Source organism: Muntiacus reevesi, chromosome 11, assembly GCF_963930625.1.
Source record: "Muntiacus reevesi chromosome 11, mMunRee1.1, whole genome shotgun sequence".
NCBI lineage: Eukaryota > Metazoa > Chordata > Mammalia > Artiodactyla > Cervidae > Muntiacus > Muntiacus reevesi.
The window spans coordinates 68668731-68692086 of NC_089259.1; the positions used below are offsets into that span (position 1 = coordinate 68668731).

Genomic DNA, 23356 nt, shown 5'->3' on the forward strand with positions numbered 1-23356 from the left:
TGTGTCAGAATTGGCTTCCTTTCTAAGGCTGAATTAAATTCCATTGTATGTATATGTACCACATTTTGCTTACGCAGTCATCTGTCAATGTACCCTTAGGTGTCCCCAAGTTTTTGCTACTATGAAAAATGCTGCTATGAGCACACATATACAGAGATCTCCTCAAGACCCTGCTTTCAATATTTGGGGTTTATACCCTAAAACAGAATTGGAGCATTGTATAATTCTGGTTCCAAATTGGGAAAGGAGTATGTCAAGGCTGTATAGTGTCACCCTGCTTATTTAACTTATATGTAGAGTACATCATGAGAAAAGCCAGGCTGGATGAAGCACAACCTGGAATCAAGATTGCCGGGAGAAATATCAATAACCTCAAATATGCAGATGATACTACCCTTAGGGCAGAAAGTCAAGAGGAGCTAAAAAGTCTCTTGATGAAAGTGAAAGTGGAAAGTGAAAAAGCCAGCTTAAAACTCAACATTCAAAAACTGAAGATCATGGCATACAGTCCCATCACTTCATGGCAAATAGACAGGAGAAACAACAGGAACAGTGAGAGACTTTATTTTCTTGGGCTCCAAAATCACGGCAGATGGTGACTGTCACCATGAAATTAAAAGACACTTGCTCCTTGAAAGAAAAGCTATGACCAAACTTGACAGCATATTAAAAAGCAGACACATTACTTTCCCAACAGAGGTCCATCTAATCAAAGCTATGGTTTTTCCAGTAGTTATGTATGGATGTGAGAGCTGGACTATAAAGAAAGCTGAGCACCAAAGAATTGATGCTTTTGAACTGGAGTGTTGGTGAAGACTCTTGAGAGTTTCTTGGATGGCAAGGAGATCAAACCCATCAATCCTAAAGGAAATCATCTTGAATATTCATTGGCAGGACTGATGCTGAAGCTGACACTCCAATACCTTGGCCACCTGATGCGAGGAACTGATTCATTGGAAAAGATCCTGATGCTGGTAAAGATTGAAGGCAGAGAAGAAGGGGACAACAGAGGATAAGATGGTTGTATGGGATCACTGACTCAATGGACATGAGTTTGAGCAAGCTCTGGGTGTTCGTGATGGACAGGGAAACCTGGTGTGCTGCAGTCCATGGGGCTGCAAAGAGTTGGACATGACTGAGCAACTGTATTGACCTGAACTGATGATAATCCTATTTTTAACTTCAGGAGTTTCTACTATGCATGTTTATATAATCCAACCTCTAAAACACTCCCTAAAAGTCATACTTCTCTAACATGATGAACAAAAATAACCCATACAAAACAAACAAAAACAAAGAATTAGAACAACAACAACAACAACAAAAATAGAATCAGAGCCCAGGAAGAAATGATCAATTCAAAGCTTCACCATCACAACAACCATGTATGGGGTTTACATGGAACACTGCACATGTACTGACCCATTTAGCCCTCATAACAGCTCAAGGAGTTGGACTGTTAGCTGCCTTGTAAGTGAGAAAAAACTGAGGTACACAAAAATGGATTTCCAAGTCCCTCGTTCGTCCCCATTACTCTGTACTGCCTCCCTGGTTAAAATAATTTACTAAGAGCTGAATTCTAAAACTCTCCCCAAACCATCTATACACCCTGTAATTATCAAAGCTCCACAGTTTCACAGAAAGTCCTCCAGGAAGATAATTACCCTTGAAAACATGGTTTTATTTCCTACAACAAAATTTCATCATTAAAACACAAAATTCAGGTTTCCATATAGGAACCTCTCCAGTACTGCACAAACCAGTTATCATTTTGTTTCAGAATTATGTGGTTATCAATAGACAAAATCGTGACACCTGAAGAAGTCTAAGTCCATAAATCTGTCTGGGTCAGTTATTAAATGACATGCAGACAAAGGAAACAAATGAACGAACAAAGTCTAGTATCTGAAAAAATGTCTGTTGAAAATACCTGCTGCTAAAACTATTCTCTTTTGGGAGAAAAAGGATCCAACCTTTCATGCAATTTGAAAGAAAAGATCAAATTAAAAGCAATTAAACTTCAGTTCAGTTCAGTTCAGTTGCTCAGTCGCATCTGACTCTTTGCAACCCCATGAATCGCAGCATACCAGGCCTCCCTGTCCATCACCAACTCCCGGAGTTTACTCAAACTCATGCCCATCAAGTCAGTGATGTCATCCAGCCATCTCATCCTCTGTCGTCCCCTTCTCCTCCTGCCCCCAATCCCTCCCAGCATCAGGGTCTTTTCCAATGAGTCAACTCTTCGCATGAGGTGGCCAACATATTGGAGTTTCAGCTTCACATCAGTCCTTCCAATGAACACCCAGGACTGATCTCCTTTAGGATGGACTGGTTGGATCTCCTTGCAGTCCAAGGGACTCTCAAGAGTCTTCTCCAACACCATAGTTCAAAAAGTTCAAAATTTTTGGTGCTCAGCTTTCCTCACAGTCCAACTCTCACATCCATACATGACCACTGGAAAAACCATAGCCTTGACCAGACGGACCTTTGTTGGCAAAGTAATGTCTCTGCTTTTTAATATGCTATCTAGGTTGGTCATAACTTTCCTTCCAAGGAGTAAGCATCTTTTAATTTAATGGCTGCAGTCACCATCTGCAGTGATTTTGGAGCCCCCAAAAATAAAGTCTGACTTAGGTGCCTTATAAAAAGAACATGTGAAAATACTCTGATGTGCATACCTGAGGTGCAACTGATATTTTCTTCCTTAAATCGTGAAGTCCAATTTGAGTTGTCCTGACGTCATCAATCCAAATTCTGCCTTCATGCTCCGACAATCTAAGAAGGGCAGCAATGAGAGAACTCTTTCCAGCTCCTGTTCTTCCCACGATGCCAACCTGTGAAGAGATCCAGGAAGGATTAAGAATTAACAATACGCAACCAACCTAGGAGAAAATCTGATTGCTGAAGATGAATTTTAAAAGTTCTAGATAAAGAGTAGTCTCTAAGTTTCTCAAACATGGCACTGTTAACATTTTGTTGAGGGGATGGGGGACTACCCTGTATATTTCTGGAGGGTTAGCAGTAGCCATGGACTCTACCCCCTGGTTACCAGAAGCACCCCACAAACTATGGCAGCCACAAATTTCAGTCATTGACAACTGTCCCCTGATTGGGACCCCATGGTCACAAGTTAAAACTAACAGAATCAATACACTAGCAGTGAAAATCCAGCTGTCTTCTACATGGTCCATAAGAAGGCAGCTTATAAATTAGCTTTGTCCCTACATGTCTGGATATTTTTTCCCCAATTATTTTTATTAGTTGGAGGCTAATTACTTTACAATATTGTAGTGGGTTTTGCCATACATTGACATGAATCAACCATGAACTTACATGTGTTCCCCATCCTGAACCACCCTCCCACCTCCCTCCCCATCACATCCCTCTGGGTCATCCCAGTGCACCAGCCCCAAGCACTTGTCTCATGCATCCAACCTGGACTGGTGATCTGTTTCACACTTGATAATATACATGTTTCGATGCTGTTCTCTCAGATCATCCCACCCTTGCCTTCTCCCATAGAGTCCTGTCTGGGTATTTTGACTTTTAGAATTATGTGAATAATTTTACAGAGATGTCAAGTCTAGTCAGAAATGTGATACATAACCAAATACTCACTTTTTCAGGGATTTGTTATTTAAGAGGAATTATTCTTTGGTAGAGAAATTAAATCACTTCCTTATGTTAAATATTTTAATTATATACTATCTTGAAAGGAAACATCTTAAAATTGTGAAATGCAGTTCTCAGTGTCTTAAAAGACAGTGGCCAGTAGACAATACACATAATGAGTCAATAACAACACAAACAATGTTTGCTATTTAAATAAGGCCTTTCATCTGAGCAGTTCAAAAGGCATTTTATAACAAATTAATACTTAAAATTGAATCCGGAAAGACACATGTCAAGTGTCAGTTTAGTTATTAAAACCAAAACAGAGATAGGGAGTTTGGGATGGACATGTACACACTGCTATATTTAAAATGGATAACCAACAAGGACCTACTGTATAGCACAGGAAACTCTGCTCAATGCTATGTAATAATCTAAATGGAAAAGCATTTGAAAAAGAATATACACATGTATACATATAGCTGAATCACTCTGCTGTACATCTTAAATGAACACACCATTGTTAATCAACTATAATATAAAATTTAAAGTTTTTTTTAAAGTAGAAAAAAAATTAAGTGTACTAACAATAAGATTAAAGAATCTGTATAATGAAGGTAAAATGTTGGTGGGGAATAAAACTATACTGTAAAAACTGGCTTTTAGCTGTGTGAATTCAATATGTATGCAGAAACTGGCCTTTTTTCCCCTCCTAACCAATGAGCTCAATGAGCTTGTTCAACTGCAAATTTGGAGCTTCCCAAGAGATGATTTCATCTCTACTTAGGGATTTAGAATTGATGAGGGGTGTAAGACATTTTTAATCATTTGTCAGTTAATTCAGTAAATTTTTAAAACTCTTGGATTTGAACAGAGAACTAAATTTTTCTGAGCACTGTAATCAGAATGCCCATGCTCAGAACTTTTCATATTTTCTCAGTTGAATAGCTCCAAAGTGTCAAATCTTAATCTGTAAAATCAATCATGGCATTTCAAAAAGTAATTTATCATTATAGAGGTTAAATGTAAGAAAACAGGGCTTACCTAATTTTATTATCTATGTAGCCATTTTGTACCTTATGCTGCTGCTGCTGCTGCTAAGTCGCTCGGTCGTGTCTGACTCTGTGGTGACCCCATAGATAGCAGCCAACCAGGCTTCCCCGTCCCTGGGATTCTCCAGGCAGGGATACTGGAGTGGGTTGCCATTTCCTTCTCCAACGCATGAAAGTGAAAAGTGAAAGTGAAGTCGCTCAGTTGTGTCCGACTCTTAGCGACCCCATGAACTGCAGCCTACCAGGCTCCTCTGTCTATGGGATTTTCCAGGCAAGAGAACTGAAGGGGGTTGCCATTTCCTTCTCCTTTGAACCTTATATTAAACCCTAACTTATGTAATATAGATAGACCAGTCTCTGTACATAGGCAAGTCTAGGGTATGTATGGATGTACGTGTTTGTGTCTATACATATATACATAAAACTCATGTGCTCTATTTACAGACAGACCTCAAAGATATTCAAGAGTTGGTTCCAGATCACCTCAATAATGTAAATATCACAATGTAAAGCAAATCATACAAAATTTTTTTTTCTCTGTACACATAAAAGTTATATTGACACTATATTATAGTCTACATTATGTCTACAATATACATACCTTAATTTTTAAATACTTTATTGTTATAAAAACACTAACCATTATCTGAGCCTTTATCAGGTTACAGTAACATTAAAGAACACTGATTTCAGATCACCACAGCAAAAAACAATAATTAAAAAGTTTGAAATATTGCAAGAATCACCAAAATGTGACAGAGATACAAACTGAGCAAATGCTGTAGGAGAAATGGTGCTGATTCACTTCCTTGATGCAGGCTTGCCATAAATGCTCAATTTGTAAAAAACAACAACAACAAAAGCACTATCTGTGAAGCACAATCAAAACCAGGTATGCCTGTATTTCTACTGTTCTCATATGTAAATCAACACAAATCAGGACACAGGTGAGAACTGTGTCTATGAGAGTGTATGCTTCCATACTCTCAGTTCTACTGAAATTGATTCACCTGTGCAAACTGGAACATTTGTAGACTTTTGGTAAATGGCCAAGATTCTCAGGGGCACCACAGGCTTCTCACAACAACAGGACTGTGAACTCCAAACCCCAGTGAGAAGGGTAAAGAAAAGGCAGCACAAAGAAAACCTGGCTCTAGCCATTTCTATCACTCTGTCATCAGAACTATAGTCTGAAGTCTTTCCCAGATCTTCAGTGTGTTTCACCAATTGCCCGTGCAGAGTGTCACCAGCATGAATAAGTTTGCATTCCTAACAAAAAGACACGTGAAGACAATCTTATTTTAGCTGCTTTGTGATGGCCTCTTGCTGTTTTCCCAGACCACAGAGGTGTTGGTTTCTGATGACCACACCGAATTGTTAGACATTTGCATCTAGATCTCTCTTCATATACCAGACCTAACATGTTCAACACCCAATGGCCCACACAAAACAGCCGCTTCCTCTGACTTCCCCACTCTAATCTCATTACTTCTTTCCCAGGCTCATAGGCTCAAAATGTTTACCTTACTTCCAGTTTTCCCCAAGTCCAGTGTGGTGCCAAGCCCTGAAGATTCTTCTCCTGCAATGCTTCATGACTCAGTCCCTCATTTTAAGGACCACATTTTAAGGACATTCAGTACCTGAATGCCAGCTGTGCTACTTTTGAAAAACAGAATAAACTCTTTCCTTAATTATGCTGTTGTCATAAACAATTAGTTGCTAAATCGTGTCAGACTCTATTGTGACCCCATGGACTGTAGCCCGCCAGGCTCCTCTGTCCATGGGATTTCCCAGGCAAGAATATCCAAATGGGTAGCCATTTCCTTCTCCAGGAGATCTTTCTGACCCATAGACTGTCACTTGCGTCCTGCATTGCAGATGGATTCTTTACCACTGAGCCACCTAAGACTACTTCAGTCAGTTCAGTCGCTCAGGCATGTCCAACTGTTTGTGACCCCATGGACTGTAGCATTCCAGGCTTCCCATCACCAACTCCTGGAGTTTGCTCAAACTCATGACAGCCTGAGTGGCCTGGCAACTAAGGCCATGCCTGAAGTGTCGGCAACTAAGTCTGCCTGAAATAACAGAGCCTGTAAGTCACAAGATGGGACTCAAGTCCATATATGTTGGTCTCTTTTTCATCCGCTGATGGTTTTCTTATCCCCTGGATGGCCTGACACCTTATCGTGTCCCTCTGTGTAGCTAGAACAGAGAAAGTAGGGAGAGGTGTAGCTGCAGTTAAAGGAACAGGCCTACCATAGAGATCTTATGACGGGAGAGTTGAAGCATAACATGAACACAGATGCATATAATGTGGTGGGTGGGAAAAGAGGGTTGAAGTTGCTGAGCAAAGAGTGTGCCTGAGGTCAGGTGGGCTGGCTGTCAGTGGTAAGAACTGGCACCCACAGCTGGGCTGACAGAGAAACCTGCAGCTGAGTGAGGCACACGGTGCCTGGGCAACAGGCCAAACAGACCTCGTGCCCTGCTCAGGGAGCAGGACTAATTTTGGATCCCATCAGGTGGTGAAAGAGACGCACATACACTGCTGTGCGGGGCTGTCTCTGATACCAGGTTCAGGCAGGGCTGAGCCTGTGGGAAATCCCTCCAGTCCCTGCAGGAGGCTGGTGTGGGGAAGGTGGGAGCAGGATGAAAACTGCCGTGGTTAAGACAGACTCCATGGAAAGGATGCAAAGAAATGCAGTGGGATCACACAGAATTGGATTATAATGTAAAGGTGCGATTTGCTGAATATGAAAGTAAATAAATATATAGGGTGTTAAGTGCTGTGGAACATTCCAGAACCTCATGCTCAGACACAACAGGTATTCGGGTGATTTATGAGTTCAATTTCAAACTGTCAAAGGGTATTTCTAAAAAAATCATAGGTTATCTGTCATCAAAAACTGCCCATGGGAGATAAAGGACTTTATTGGAAGGTTTTATTCAAATGCAATGCTGAAAAAGAGATCTGGGTGAGCCTGAGATTCTGCATAAGAAGATCTAGGAGATGCAAGTGCTGCTGGCCCTGGCACCACAGTCTGAGCCACAGGAATTAGGAAACTTGGAGGGGAAGTGGGATAAGCTGGGACTGAGAAGAGAGACTGTTGAGAAAATATTATGTAAAAAAAAGGAGAAAATCTAGGAAATCAATATTTTTGCACATTATAGCAAGGTCTAGCATGCATCTATAAAAATCAAGTAATAGCTCTGAGCAATAAAAAAATAGCAAACCAAAATCAATCTACCTCTGGAGCTGGGAAGTGCTCTAAAATTGCCCAAGACTCTCTAAAATAATCAAATCAACCAAAAATCATCTAAATGAGAAATGCAGCCCATGTTCAGAATCTACCCAGGAGGCCTAGGGTTGCATTACCTCATTCTGGATCTTTATTTTTACTTGGTATTTCTTCCATGAATTAGAAACCAGCATAGTGCCAACTACACTTTCCTATCATCTCTACTTCCAGGAATCAGGACGGCAGAGGACATTACGGAAAGAGAATAGAGCCTCCCTTCTGCTGGACTGGCTCACTCCCATGTCCTGCCCTCCTCTGCAGCAGCCTCTCTCGATCAAAGCCAATACCAAAGGGGTGTCCTGGAGTGACAGAGGTGGAGACAGGTGAATAGGAAAGGAAACCTGGGATGTGCACAGGTGGAGTGAAATCATTTCAAGAACATATTGCCTGGGTATCATCTCCCAACACAGAAGTGAAGATAATGGTGATCCTGAGTGGACCAAGACACAGGTCAAAAGTCAAACTGTCATATTTATTAAGTCAGTCTCCAAATTAAATATTCCCTCAAACATTTTAGAATCTCAGATAGTCCTATGATTTGGGGGGGTTAAGATAGAAGAATACAAAACTGTTATGTTCCTAAGCTGTACTACAAAGTTTCTTAGATAATTCATATTTTATGGATTTGGAAGAAATTTAAGATGCAAAAATTAACAGAATTATATTGACAAGGCGAAATCTGATGGACACAGAGCTGTGAGTAAGCAAGCATTGATTTGCCTACAGCACTCTCAGGGATAGGGTTGTGTCAAGAGCTGTGGTTAATGTCTTCCAGACACAGCAGTCCTCACCTTTTTTCTGACCTACAGTGAAACTAGAAACAATTTTACTCAGTGACTAACTTGAACTACTTCCTGGGTAGCATTCAGGCATTAAGTTGAATATTTATTCTTTCATTTTCATTATATCATGGCTATAGTTCCCTAGGTGTGTCTGTGGTGGAGTTTTAAAGAGTGCTTATTTAAATGTAATACTTTGGCCACCTGATGCGAAGAGCTGACTCATTTGAAAAGACCGTAATGCTGGGAAAGATTGAGGGCAGGAGGAGAAGGGGATGACAGAGGATGAGATGGTTGGATGGCATCACTGACTCAATGGACATGAGTTTGGGTAGACTCCAGGTGTTGGTGATGGACAGGGAGGCCTGGCGTGCTGCAGTTCATGGGGTCGCAAACAGTCAGATGCGACTGAACTGAACTGAACTGAATCTGTTGTTTACTCGGTTGTCTTGTGTGTATGTCTTGGTTACTGGCTGTTCACACCTGTGTGTTACTCACTCACTCTCCCAGCCAGCAGTCCCCAGCATCCTCTCTGTGCCTGTAAAATGTTTTTTCTTTTTTTAACTTCATGGCTGCAGTCACCACCTGAAGTGATTTTGGAGCCCAAGAAAATAAAGTCTGTCACTGTTTCCATTGTTTCCCCATCTATTTGCCATGAAGTGTTGGGACCAGATGCCATGATCTTAGCTTTTTGAATGTTGAGTTTTAAGCCAGCTTTTTCATTCTACTCTCATCAAGAGGCTCTTTAATTCCTCTTTGCTTTCTGCTAATTGAGTGCTATTACCTGCATATCTGAGGGTTTTGATAGATATGATCATAAATGTTTACAGGTTAAATCTCATCCACTTTGAGTGAGTCTCTGGGCCCTGTCTCCACCTGGGGTCTCTGATTACATACACATCCCTGACTGAATCATGATTCAGGCTCTTCTTCGGTTGCTATAAGCTCGTCCCACAGCCCCTGTTGGAGTGGATTTAGGCTGCGCTCTGGTTCCAGCAGGAGCTCCCCCAGGCCAGTGAGGATCAGATCCGTGCTAAAAAAGAAGCAGTCTGTGGGGAGCGGGGAGGGGGATGATAGTTCAGTGTAGGGGGGTGAAGGACAAGCCTACGGGAAGGGCTAAGGAATAGAGAAGGAGGCTGCAACCAGAAGGCACCATGGGAGGAGGAGATCTCAGAAATACAAAGAAGAAAAGATGGAAAGGAGGAAAGAGGTGGGAGATATTGGAGAGTTAGAGACAGGGAGCCAGGGCTAACTTCCTAGACTTCATATAAATACTCAGGTGTCATGTATAGTGTCCTGGCTCAGGTTAAGATCAAACGCTGGAGCTCAGGGCCCTCCAACCACCATGAGTGAGCTCACAACATAGGGAAAGAAATGCTGGGATCCCCATTCCATGGTCAGTTTCCAAGAAAGATTCACATACAGTGTTGTTGATCTAGTCTGCATCCAAGGGAATCCTCTTGACTCACTGACAAGAAAGCCAATAGCAGATATGCACTAAATCTTTAGCTGGATTTTAAAGAGACAAAAGGCTTAAACAAACCTTTTCTCCTGAGAGTATGTATGGATCCATGTCCTTCAATACCAGAGGCCCATCTAAGCTGTACCTAAATTTCACATTGTAAAAGTAAATCACTCCTCTATCAGGCCAGTCTGGTGGTGGTCGAAACGTGTATTCCCAGGGCGCTTCTTTCTCCTGCTCTGTACATTCAATCCCCCTTTCTGCTGAAATCATCTGAAACACATAAGACATTACAGGAGTTAGGAAAGGAGGGTGTAGCTTATGGATGTTCAGAGAGTGTAAATGTAACCTTCTGCTTTTATATCTTTATATTAGCTTTTCTGTGATTCAGAAGATCTCAGGTCTTTAGCATCCACAAAAGATGAGGTAGGAGTTTGATGAGGTCTTAGATGATTTGCAAACTTGTTCAACAACTTGTAATACTTTCACTTACAGCTACTTCCTTCAACATTATACTAAAACTAAAAGAATTAGAGAATTGAATGCTAAGATATTATTGATCCACTTTTCATACCTGAATAAAAAACAAGAGAATTTTGTCAAAGAAAAGAATAGCTGTGGACACCAATCAGTAATGTGTGGCTACAGAAGGGCCACGTGTTATTGATGAGCAGAACAGGATGGTCATCAAATCTCGTTTTAATAATTAGTCACTGTCTACTCTTTTAGAGGAACATAATGGAAAGATTTTGTTTTTATTACCCTTCCACTTTTAGGAGAAGTTACAAATATTCAAAAGAGATTAGAGTTTACACGTTGACTAAGGCCTCCTAAACAACAATACCTCCATACCTTTGAGAGCACATTCTGCGAGGGAGCTTATCCTACTAGAAAGAAGGAACACCAGCAAATTCAGGTGTTCAACAAGCACAAGAATAAATGCTAAAATGGGGGACAGAGGAACCTGCTAATTAAATAAATGAACCCCAAAACACTGAGTTCTTTTACCAAAAATGAGGAATTACCCATTAACAAACAAATAAACAAGTTGCTAAGAAATAAGTTTATATCCTCTCCACGATTTCAGAACCAACCTCTTACGGAGACACTTATTATACTTGAAGATAGTTTGTAATGAATATAAAAGCTTCTGACATGGCACACATCAGACTGAGAAAAAAGATGTATATATTTTATTTGACATTAACTTTAGGAGATTGATGAGGATGTAAGAAATTTTGTTAATCATGATTTTAAAAAAAAAGTTTTACTATTTTACATAAGAACTGCTTTTATGTCATTTAATGGCAAGGCAACTTAAAAAGGATAAGAACGTTAAGATAAACATCACCATATTCTCCACTTCGGTGCTTTGCCTGACGCACCACTGGAACATCCCCATGAACGTGAGGGTGAGAGACAGGACCAGGCCAACCCGCCCAGGAGTCAAGGCTAAATGAGGAAAAAGAATCAAGTCAATCTCATTCTCAACCCCTCACTCAACTCTTTCTGTCACTTTACAAAGAAGAGTCCTTTATTTAAATTGTTTGCATATAATGATAGTATTCGCACTTTTACCATCTGTTGATAGAGACCATGATACAGTGATAAAGACCCACTATGAATTCAAAGACTATTAGATGAGTTTATTAATCCCAATAGGACTGACATACACTTGACAGTATTATATAGGTGAGGATTATATCATCCAGACTTTGGTCATTATGGTTTCAAGAGTCATTACGTATTTTCACTTTTTATGCCCCAATGCAGCTGCATGTGAAACCACAAAAACAAAGCAATGGGTTTTAAGAGCCAGCGCTTTTAAATCTAAAATACTACTCTCATTATTCCATATCAAAGATTCAGGGATTTCCTTGACAATCCAGTGGTTAGGATTCAATACTTTGACTGCCATGACCACAGTTCAATTTCTCATTAGGGGACTAAAATCCTGTAAGCCAATATGTGGCAAAATAAAAATAGAGATTCAATGGTGTTACTATGGAATAGTTAGGGATGGTGAATTCATGCCATACATGCCAACACCTGCTCATCCGGTACCATCACAACAGTGAGAATATTATTCTTTGCTACAGAGATAGTTCTCACCCTTGTGCACTAGGTCTCTACAACCAAGAGATCTGAGTAACCTAACGCTAAAACCTAAACTCTAAGCTGAACAAAAAGCTTAATGGTACACTTTGTTCTCTCCTCCCTATTATGGGACACTACCTAGAACCTTCAGAAGGTCAGCTTGCTACAGTTGCATAGACCTCAACCCATCCAGAGAAAGATAAAAAAAAAGAAGGGCTCATCAAGACACAAATGACTTCTTATGGACAACACTGTGGAATCACATGCTCTAGAGACTTTAATACAATTTATTAGAACCAAACCATATATTTAGGCAAGGTGCCAAGAGCTTAATAACTGCAGATGAAGTTATAAACTATAAGCATACTGCAAATAGTCATTCACATCTGTACTTACTTTCCGCCAGAATCAGGGCCCCAAAGGCAACAACAGTGACAAAGATGGCACAGGTGACATCTAGATACACAGCGAGCCATCGGGACGTCGTCAAAAGCAGGAACCAAGCCTCTGGATTTGTGAACCGTAATAAGTGTAATACATAAACAGAAAAACCATGTTAGCTGCTTCTCATGAGGGAGAGTATTTTTTCGGTTGAGCCACAGAAGATTTTACACAAGGTAAGATGGAAAAGTTACACACCCAAGGATCCTGAAGATTCCAGAGAGCTAGGTTCTGACACAAGACAATATATGGGACACACAGGAATCAGTCCAGGGGCTTTGTGGAAAGCATGCACCGAAAAATTCAACCCACAGGTTCTAAACAGAAATATAATCTTAAGGAAGAAGATGGAAAAATGGTTTCATTGGTGGGTTTCCTGCAGGGCTGGGCCTCAGCGTGAAGATCATCCCCTCACAGGGCCGACTGCTCCCAGCTCTCAGACAGCAGAGAGCACAGCTCACACGCTGATTCCAGCACCTTCTGCCCTCACTACAGGGCCCTTCATGTGTCCACTTTCAGAAACCAGTATTTAAATGACCATCAGCTAATAGGGTCTGCATGTGGCTTTCAAAATGCCCTTTTATCTTCAAAATTCAATAAAAGTTAGCAAAATAGGTCAAAATTTTATAGAATTAGAAGAAATTCTGAAATTTCTACCTAGAAAAATATATTTGCTGATACACAGAATAATACACATCAAGTGGGCAGAAAATCAGGAAATCATTTTCCTCAATCATGTGTGCCACCCTACACACTCTGAAAAGGTTGAGAGTTTGGCAAACCACTGTGAGTTGGCAAACCACAGCCTATGGGCCAAGAGCCACAGCTGTTTGCTAATGCATTACCTTTGCCTGTCTTTGTGCTACAACAGGAAAGTTGAAAAGTTACAACAGAGACAGCAAAGCACACAAAACGTATAATATTTTCTATCTGGCTCTTTGCCAAAACAAGTTTGTTGACACCCCTTCCACCCTCGCACCCCACCCCACCCCACCCACCACTCGCCAAAGTAGCAGAAAGCCACAGGGCTCCATGAAGGAAGGACAATGCAAGCCAGTCAGGGGAGAAAAGCAGGGGGGGACAGTGGAAGAGGGGAGCACAGAGGGGATGCTGAGAGGAAGGGGTGGAGGAGGCAGGTATGCAGAGGGGGACGTGGGGCAGCAAAGAGATTGGTGCTGGCCAGCAAAACCACCTGAGAGAGCGGTCAGGCCTCAGAAGGCAGCAGATCCCATCTTTGAAATCATCCCCAGAAACTTACAGACCTGAGTGCAAATCCTGGTGTGAGTCGAATAGTTCCTGAAACTTCTGTTCAGCTTTGTACGCCCGGATGGTCCAGAGTCCCCGGAGAGAAGATGCTAAGTGGGAAAATACTGGGCTCCGAGCTGGGGAAGCAGAGACAGACACACGACAGAGAAAGTCAGGGAGGCTGGAGGCGAGGAAACCACTGCCTCCCGGGCTCTGTGGTCACACGTCCTGCCAAAGGGCACACTTGGGGCTTCCTGATGGGCTGCCTAGGAGAGGAAGGAAGATGTCCCTTTTGGGGAGAAGCCTCCATGTGACCCTCAAAGTCCTGCTCACAACCTGGAAATGAAAGATTCTCTTTGAATCTATCTTTGATCAAACTCAAATCACAGCCAGATTTATATAAAGAAACTATTTACTAACTCATTATGTCAAGGTCCTTCTCAAATTTGCCTCTTTCCAAATTCTTTGGCATTCCTCTAGTTGCAAACTGTTCACTATTTTTTCAAAAAAACATATTGAAGTATAGTTGATTTACAAGAATGTTTTAGTTTCTGGTATACAGCATAGTGATTCAGTTATATTTTCTGACTATTTTCCATTACAGGTTGTTATGACATACTGAGTGAAATTCCCTGTGCTTGTTGCTTCTCTATAATATAAACAGTAGTGTGTACCTGTTAATCCCATACTTCTAACTTATCCCTCTCTCCCTTTCCCCATTCACAACCATGTTTGTTTTCTGCATCGCTGAGTCTGCTTCTGTTTTGCATATAGATTCACTTGTACTATTTTTTAGATTCCACATATAAGTGAATATTCTCTAGGTCCTTTCGTGTTGTTGCAAATGGCAGTATTTCATTCTTTTTCATGCCTGAGTAATTATTATTAATTTTTTCACTAATTAAAATCTAATTCTCTGAGTGTCCTCACCACACTGAATTTTGATGAGCTACCTGTGTGCTGTCTCCTCCTGAGAAGTGACCTAAGAGCCGGGATAGAGTCGGTACCTCCCCCACCCTGGAGCAGAGCCAGACCCAGGACAGGGGGAGACGAGTAAGGGAGCAGACAGTCTGCCATCTCCGCCATCCGGGGACTCTCTCTGCACCTGCGCCAGGAGTCTGTGTGGGTCACGGAGCACCTGGTTCTGCACCGCCCTTGTGCCCACAGGACTGGTACAGCCAAGGGGTCTTTGAACAGTCTTGACTTCTGCTCTGGGAACCTGAAGGATATTTGAGGCATTTGGGAGTTACTTTGGCATGTGACACTCACGTCATCTTTTTAGAATCTGACAGTGGGTTTGGGGTCTGGTGTCACATGACTGGCCATTCGCTTCCTGCCATCTTCTCTAAGAGCACACTGCCCACAAGCACCAGGGTCAGGCCCCTGCCCATCAGGGAACAGGTGGGCTGCAGGCTGCTCGGCAGGGAGGACCCCTTATGGTTTTCATTGCCCACTGTGAACTATGAACCATGAAAAAGTCTATAACTTGTTCTCAGAGGTAGATTTTGAGTCTGTTACCTCCATCTGTCATGAGTGATAACTGTGCTTTATCAAAAGGAAATGCTGATATCACTCTGTTACTTGTGCATCTCCGGAGAAGACCTCTTAGCAATACCTGGGTGTTTAGGGGAAGTTAAGGTCATTTATCTTGCAGGAGGCAACAGAGGTTATATGAAATGACGATGAAAAAGAATGGAGATGGAGAACTCCAAACTATTTTCAGGGTCTGACTCCTCAGCACAGTATGTGAATGTCTGTCTGGGTGACAGTTCAGCCAGTACCAATGTACACCTGGGCACTGCAGGTGTGTGTGGCAGAGGAGCAGGGGTACAAATGGGCAAAGACACAGAACCTCCTCTTGTGCTTAGCTTTCCTGGTTGTATAAGGAAGGAAGGAGCAGGCTTCCCCTGTGAGACACTGGGGCTCAGAGGAGGTGGGAAGCCCTGGGCTGGAGGAGGACAGCCTGTGCTGGGGGCCAGCTGACCATCCACTCAGCCCTGGGGCTACTTCCACCTGGAGTCTGACCAGAAACCTTAACTGTGAGGGGCCCTCACCTGTGAAACTGCTTTAAGGAAAAAAGTCTTCTGTGAACTGGGACATGATCTAACATTCCCCCCATATGTAATTAAGACAAAGAGCCTACAAGTGACTTGCTACTGCTTCTGACCATCGAGGTACCTGTCTGTGGTCTTACTTCAACATCTACACTATTCTTTCTGTTTGTTAAGTTGAGTAACTTTTAAGCTTTTATTTATTTTAGTTTCCTTTAATTTAATTTAATTTTGCAGCTTCCCTCTTGGCTCAGCTGGTAAAGAATCCACCTGCACTGTGGGAGACCTGGGTTTGATCCCTGGGTTGGGAAGATCCCCTGGAGAAGGGAACAGCTACCCACTCCAGTATGCTGGCCTGGAGAATTCCATGGACTGTATAGTCCATGGGGTGGCAAAGAGTTGGACACAACTGAGCAACTTTCACTTCACTTCACTTCACTTCCTTTAATTTTGCACTTTTAAGACAGCATCATGAACACAGACTGAGCTCATGTTCTAAATAAGTGAGGTTGGGACCTCTGTTCAGACCTTTTCTGTACCCGAGCAGGTGTCCCAACCCATCCCCAGAACTAATCAGTCTGGACACTGGGTGCTCACAGGGATGATGCAGGTGAATTCTGGGACTGATCACCCTGTCAGGAGGATGCCAAGAGTCTAGCTCCAGAGAGTGTTTAGAACTCACTAAAACCAGACTCTCATTTCCAGAGCAAATGTGACATCAATAGTATTCATCATACACAAGTCATCTGAGGAGGAAGTAGATGTGGCTGTTCTCCCAGGGAGATCCTGGAATGAACACTTGAGTGGCCTCCCTCATCTGATTCCCTCATCAGGAGATCAAAACTGCAGGTGATTCTCTCCAGGAAGGACAGAAGGCAGGGTCGACTTTAGACACAGGTGTCATCTCAGCCTTGAACACCAGGGAACCCAAATACACCATCACCTACCTCACCGCATGCCCAAGAGTTACAGCGGGCTAGGGGAATCTGGACCCATGAAAAGCCATCCTGTTTCTCTCAAACCCCACTAGGACTGAGCAGGATGCCAGAATGAGTGAACTGGAGGGTCTGCAAAGAAAATTAACTAGTACAGGGAGGAGGGGACGTCAAGGCTCTGGTATTATCTTGCTGAGTGTAACACTCTTTTCCCACAAAGACTGAGCTCCCTGTCCTGAAACAGACTGTGTATCAGCCATGACGTCAGTCAGCAGTCACAGACACATGTAACCTTACCATTCACATGATTGACGGCAGTGTCTCCACATTCCTGAGGACACTTGGGAACACTGCCCACTGGGACTGCGGATCTTCCCTGGAAGCAGGAGGACAGGGAAACTCATGCAAGGACCCTGGGCTGACCGCCTTGCTGCAGGTTATCATTCAAACCATGTGAGACCTGCTGGTTATTACTGTGTTCTTAATTCCCTCATGTTCAAGGCTCTGGTGCATTTGGTCATGGCCAGCAGGCATTTTACAAGCATCAACTCAAGCAATCCTCATGAGAACCCAACAGGCTGAGGGATTAAAAGCACTCACCGCCCAAGATTCAGTATATTTACCCATCTAAGTGGTAGAGCAGGTGTCAGACCTAACTCTGTCTTATTCCCAAGGCTGTGCTCTTTAATCACAGCCAAAATGCCTCAGAGAGAGAATAATCAGGGTTAAGGATTTCCTTGTATGACTACATGCATTTTTCTCCAGACTGTTATTTGTGTTCAGAAAATATCCAAATCTTACTCAGCTAATATCCAACATCTTTCACCATTTACTGCACTTCTTATTAAGCAAAGTGGTTGAAAAAAAAGCCTTTGGGAATCTGCCATCAGAACCCCTTAAAACAGCAGACTTGAGGATCCATGGCCTGAATACACACAGCACACATTCTAACCCTTCCTTATCAGTGCCCATGGCAGACATTGTTAGTTGATCATAGCACCATTTCAGGCCACATTTGGATAGTGCTTCATCATTCTCACTCTACCAAATGCATGGAACTGCCTAGAAAATGGCAAGAAAATACCATTCTAGTTTTATTTACTTCTCTGTGATTAATATTGTCTCACATTGTTGTAGCCTCGGGGTGGAAAAAAATTCCCATATTCCACAGGGATGGAGCCAAAGTTCTCAGACCCTGCAGATCAATATTGAGAAAATCCTGAACTACTTCTTGAAAAAAAACCTCACAAGGTGCCCTTCTCCCCACACCCCTATGGATGGGAAGTGACTCTTGCCCTAGGCAGAGATCTCTGTAAAGTGTTCCTTCTGGGACTACCTTTTTTTGAATGTACCAGAGACCTGCTTTCCAACAAAATTATTGAATGACTCCATTTCATGGACAGCCTCAAATCATAAAGTCTGAAGCCTTCTCTACACAGAAGACTGGATGGAGCTCATCACTTCCTCTTCTGCCTTCCCAGGTCCCACCATCCTACCAAGTCATATCAGCAGAACGTCCCACGCACCTGGACTCTACTGCTCCCCACCCACCCGATCATCTCACAAAACTAGACTTCATGGAAGGTCAACTGGTTCTCTTGATGAGTGAAAACTTTTTCTACAGCTTTTATAAAAGTGCCACCCTCTATCCCTTATCTAAACACTTAGGATAAATACCTCTTAAAAGTTTTTATTATTAAAGACATGAAAATGCCACAATAAAAAACTTCCTCGTCTTGATGAACTTAGATTTTTTTCAACTTAGTAGATATGAAGAACCATGGGATCAATATGCTTCTATTCTTGGCTTGGTTTCTAGAAATTAAAGTTGGTATTAATTTGTAATAACTATCCATGGTTGTGGTTTCTGATACAAACATCTTCCTTCCTTGCTTTTTAGATATTGTTGCTATACTTAAAAAAAAAGAAATATGCAACGATTCTACTTTCCTTGTGATTTTTTGTCTTAATTTTGATTAAATATTGATTAAGTATGTTTGTGCATCAATAGTGAGATAAGCTCTGAATTATTTCATCCTCTCTGATTACCTGCAGAATAGAATACTTAATCATAAAATATGTTCTCCATTATTCTGAAACTAGGAAGTTGAATGGACTAACAGACAAAATGCTGACTGAATGGTTCTTCCCTCTCCCATTCCCTCCTAAGGGAATTATTTTCAGTTGTTAATATATGAACAGCCTCAGGGAGGCAGAACCACAAACAGTGTGGCATTACCCTAAATGATAAAGAGCAAACCTGAAAATAACAGGACTTATCTTTTCAAAGCATTTAACAACTGCAGTTTAATTGCCATCTTTGAATATGTAAAATGATATACTTTTCAAATATATCACCTCTGACATACAGTTCCCGATATCTCTCTCCTTCATTTTCCTAATCTTTTCCTTCCCTTGTCATTTCTGGTAATTTCAGAAGAAAAATCTCCTATTTTCCTTCTACATGAGTTCCACCGGATAAAGTACTTTATCTTTTAGAAAATATTTTTTTAGAGGCTCCTTTGCTAGGAAGTGTGTCATAAACAAGACAGAATGGCCTCTGTCCTCATGGGGCTCAATTCATCCTCCTTCTGCTGAAATGCAAAGCTACAGCTGACCACCACCAGCTCCAAGTGCCTTAAGGGCCACACTGAGTCATATTATCTTGGAGAGAAATGCCAGAAGACAGAGTCTGCAGGACTTCAAGGTGTGGTTACTTACAGCATAAATGGAAGCCAGCCTGTGTTGCCATCCCAACCTGAGAGCCCCAGTACTCACTTGTACATTCCAGGTATCTAACGTCTCGTGACGTCTCTAAGAAATATCTCCGAAGAACAAAGAAAATGATGCCAAGGGGAATCACAGGTATCGCAATCCAAGGAATCACTGCCACCATCACAATCACCACACCAATCACAAGAAGAAATGTCTGAAACAGCAAAAATAGATACAGAGGACTCCTTATCAAGTATACTTTTCAAAGGTAAATGTTAATGTGTTGTTCTGTTAGAATTAAACTCCTTTCCTCAAAAGATGTGTTGGAATTGTAAACAATTGCTTTTCCATCCAAAGAAATAAAATTATAGATAGTCCTCATGATATTTATTGTGTATATATTATCAGTGTGTCAAATACATTGATAACTTTCTAGGAATTAGCTATTTTGATACATTCAGTAGCCCTATGAGGCAGGCATTACTACTTTTAACAGAGAGAATATTTGGAGCCCAGAGGGTAGGAGTTGAATCCCAAACTATCAGGGGTCAGTAGGTGTTACTGGAGAGATGAGTGAGCAGGTTTCACAGGTGAGGAATCCTGACACCTCTGCTGTTCATGTAGGGATACAGAAGTGGTTAATTATAAATTCGGGGTCCAGAAATGTAGGCAAAAGTTAAAATAACCTTTGAAAGTGAGAATTCCTCTTTCTAGGTTTTCTATGCATAGTTAACATTTAATGAGTGCACAGTGTATAGGGCCAAATATTTAAAACTGCACCGGTGCTAATTCATTACCCCTCATATTAGCCATACTGAGTAATAGTATTATCTCATTCTACAGATGGAGATACACGAGGCACAGGGAGAGAACAAGCAACTTGATGGAGACTGCAAAGCATGATCCAAGGAGCTGGAGAGCCCAGCTTATGAGCCATTATGACAGATTTAAACTTGCCTTCAACATAACATATAGCGAACTTCTTACCATTATGATAATAAGTATGTAAAATGTCCATTTCAGAGGTTGATTATAATAACAGCAGATGCCATTAACCAGGTAGTTACTGTATGTAAGGCACTGTGCTAAGAGTTCCATGCACCTTCACTTAATCATCACCTCATTTCATGAGGTGATTTCATTTTGGGAAATGATCTGGTTCTAAAAGCACAGCAAGTAGAATAGAAACTAAAGTCACTGGATGATGCTGATGCTGGTAACCATCTTTATCTGGGAAGTATGATAATCATGGTATATAACTTCAGATAATAGGAATGCAATCAACACAGTATCTGCCCGCTGTGAAAAGTGGGTCGGAGTGGTGGGGATGTGCAGATTCACATAGTCTGGGCCAAAGCCTCTGAAGTTTACAATATCAGATGGATATAAATCTATGGGGATCCACCCAAACCATGGAGTGCTGGGGAAACACAGAGAAGAACATGTTGAGAGGGTAACAGGCAGGAAGGCCAAGGGGTGTCCAAACGGAGGAAAGAGGCTGCAAGTGCCAGACATTTTTATCTCTCTTAAGCCGCAAGAAGAAACAAACCAGCAATATGTTTTTCCTTCTCTATACAAATTTAAAAGGAGGTTTCTCTTAAAGTGCTGTGTTGCCATGATACCTGGTTTCACCTAAAGCTAACTACTCTCAAACCTTGAGTTAACCAATACATTTCTTTTTCTTATGGAAATGTTGTCTTAAGCTATGTTAATGTACCCCAGACTCTATCTTCAAGTTGGTTCCACCAGAAGGTCTAACTTACTTACTCAGGTATTGTTCCCCTAATCTATGTAAACGAAACTATTTGTTGGTATTCTGTCCTTCTACACGATTCAAGTCAATCGTTTTATGGCCAGGGATGAATTATCTGGTGCCATTCTAAATTTTATGACATTCCTTTCTTTTCATTAACAGACTGTGAGTGACTATATAACATACAGCTAAAGACTAGGAGGGGGGTACTCTTTTGCCCCCTTCTGATGCCTATGTCAGAAGCTTTCTCTATCTCCTTTATACTTTATTACACAAAAGCTCTGAGCAATCCAGCCTCGTGTCTGGCCCCGGATTGAATTCATCTCCTCCGGAGGCCAAGAATCCCGGCGTCTTATCGTTCAGCAACAACCTTTCAATGTGAATTTTTTTTTTTTTTTTTTTTTTTTTTTAGGATTTGAAGAAGACACTGAAGACAGAATTTCATAGGCTGGTTTAACAAACAGAACCAGTGGCATGAATAATCTGAAGATAGCAAACACAGGTGATGGAAAGTCAACCAAAATGGAGGTGGGCTGGGAAAGCTGAGATGCTTGTCTGGGTTCACATCGGTTGTTCTGAGTCCTCTCAGCACCTGCATCCCATGCTCACCAGCCCAGAGCACAGAGACAGTGATGTGTCTATAGCAAGAAACATGTTGAGCCAGAAGCAAGAGACCCAAGTCTTGATGCCCCAAGATAAAAGGGAAATCAGTATGTTGATATGTTTATAACCCGTTTGGAGTGTACCATTTGGGAATTCTATCTGAAGTCCATGAAGCCATATGAATAAATGAAAGAACATTCTTGGATTAAATCTTTCATTTGAGAGTACATGGTGACTTTTCACAATTGAGAATAATTCTTAAGTTTGCAGAGAATGATAATCTATACCTAGAGTGGAAATTCATTAGCCTAGTATTGTGCTGAGATACAGTTTAAAGTAAGCCTTCTTGAATATTAACAGGGAGGGTAAAACTCTACACCTACTGTCAATCTCAGTAAAAACTAGGATATAACAAAAACAGTGGTGGTGGAAATTAAATGAGACAATTCATAAGAGGACTTACCAGTTCATGCATAACAAATAGACACTCTAACTGCATTACTACCACCCTTCAGTGTGCTCTGAATGCCAGAGCCAGGAGCATGGATGGTGTACCAGTAGATTTATGGGTACAAAGAATCTTAAAATCTCATGACATTAGATCCTAAGAGGCCACTCATTCTCAACACTGGAATAGCTTAGTCCTACTCAAGGATATATCAGAGCAGGTGCTATTTTTTTGGATGTGGTGATGATGCAACATGTACCAAAGTGATTGTGGTTTTTCTCTGATCATGGTGAAATCTGTATCTAAGGTCTATTTTATTTGAAGATGCACTTTTTAAAACTAGACCAATAAACCTCATGCCAATTACAATTTCTATCCTCTCTGTATTTTCCTCTCAACTCTAGACTTTCCAAAGATTGATCATCTTAGGGATACGGAAGCAAGTCAACATTTTTTGAGATTTTTCTTTTCTCATTCCATATCTTTCTGTTTCAAGCTTTGCTTTTGTTTGGTGAGGACTTACTGTTATCAACTGATGAGTGTTTCTGGGAGACTAAGTGAAAAAGTGGTGGACATTTGAACCAAAAAAAATCAAATCAGATTCTTCAGTACTGTCCAAAGAGAAAATCAATTTAACATTTTCTATTTCATGTACTATGAACTGGTATATTCATACCAATGGAAGTACAAAAGCTAGATTGTGTACACTAGTGACCCCAGGAATTCAATTGTGTCCACTCCAGGTTGGCATTCTTGGTGCAAGAAAGGTTAGGACATCAGGATGACTAAGACAGAGGTTAGGATGTCAGACTGTCTAAGACAGAGGACCTGTCACCTATGGAAAGAAGCCTAAAGAGCACCTTTCAT

At 41.5% G+C, this 23356-nt stretch overlaps 1 protein-coding gene across 1 annotated transcript in view; it reads right to left on the reverse strand.

Moving 5' to 3' along the window:
- Positions 1 to 23356, reverse strand: part of LOC136144153 (ATP-binding cassette sub-family C member 4-like) — a 156855-nt gene that overhangs the window by 40420 nt on the left and 93079 nt on the right. Inside the window, 6 exon segments of the mRNA XM_065901811.1 lie at positions 2679 to 2834; positions 10283 to 10474; positions 11553 to 11653; positions 12695 to 12805; positions 14002 to 14121; positions 19749 to 19899. Coding sequence (XP_065757883.1) covers positions 2679 to 2834; positions 10283 to 10474; positions 11553 to 11653; positions 12695 to 12805; positions 14002 to 14121; positions 19749 to 19899 — 831 coding nt within the window.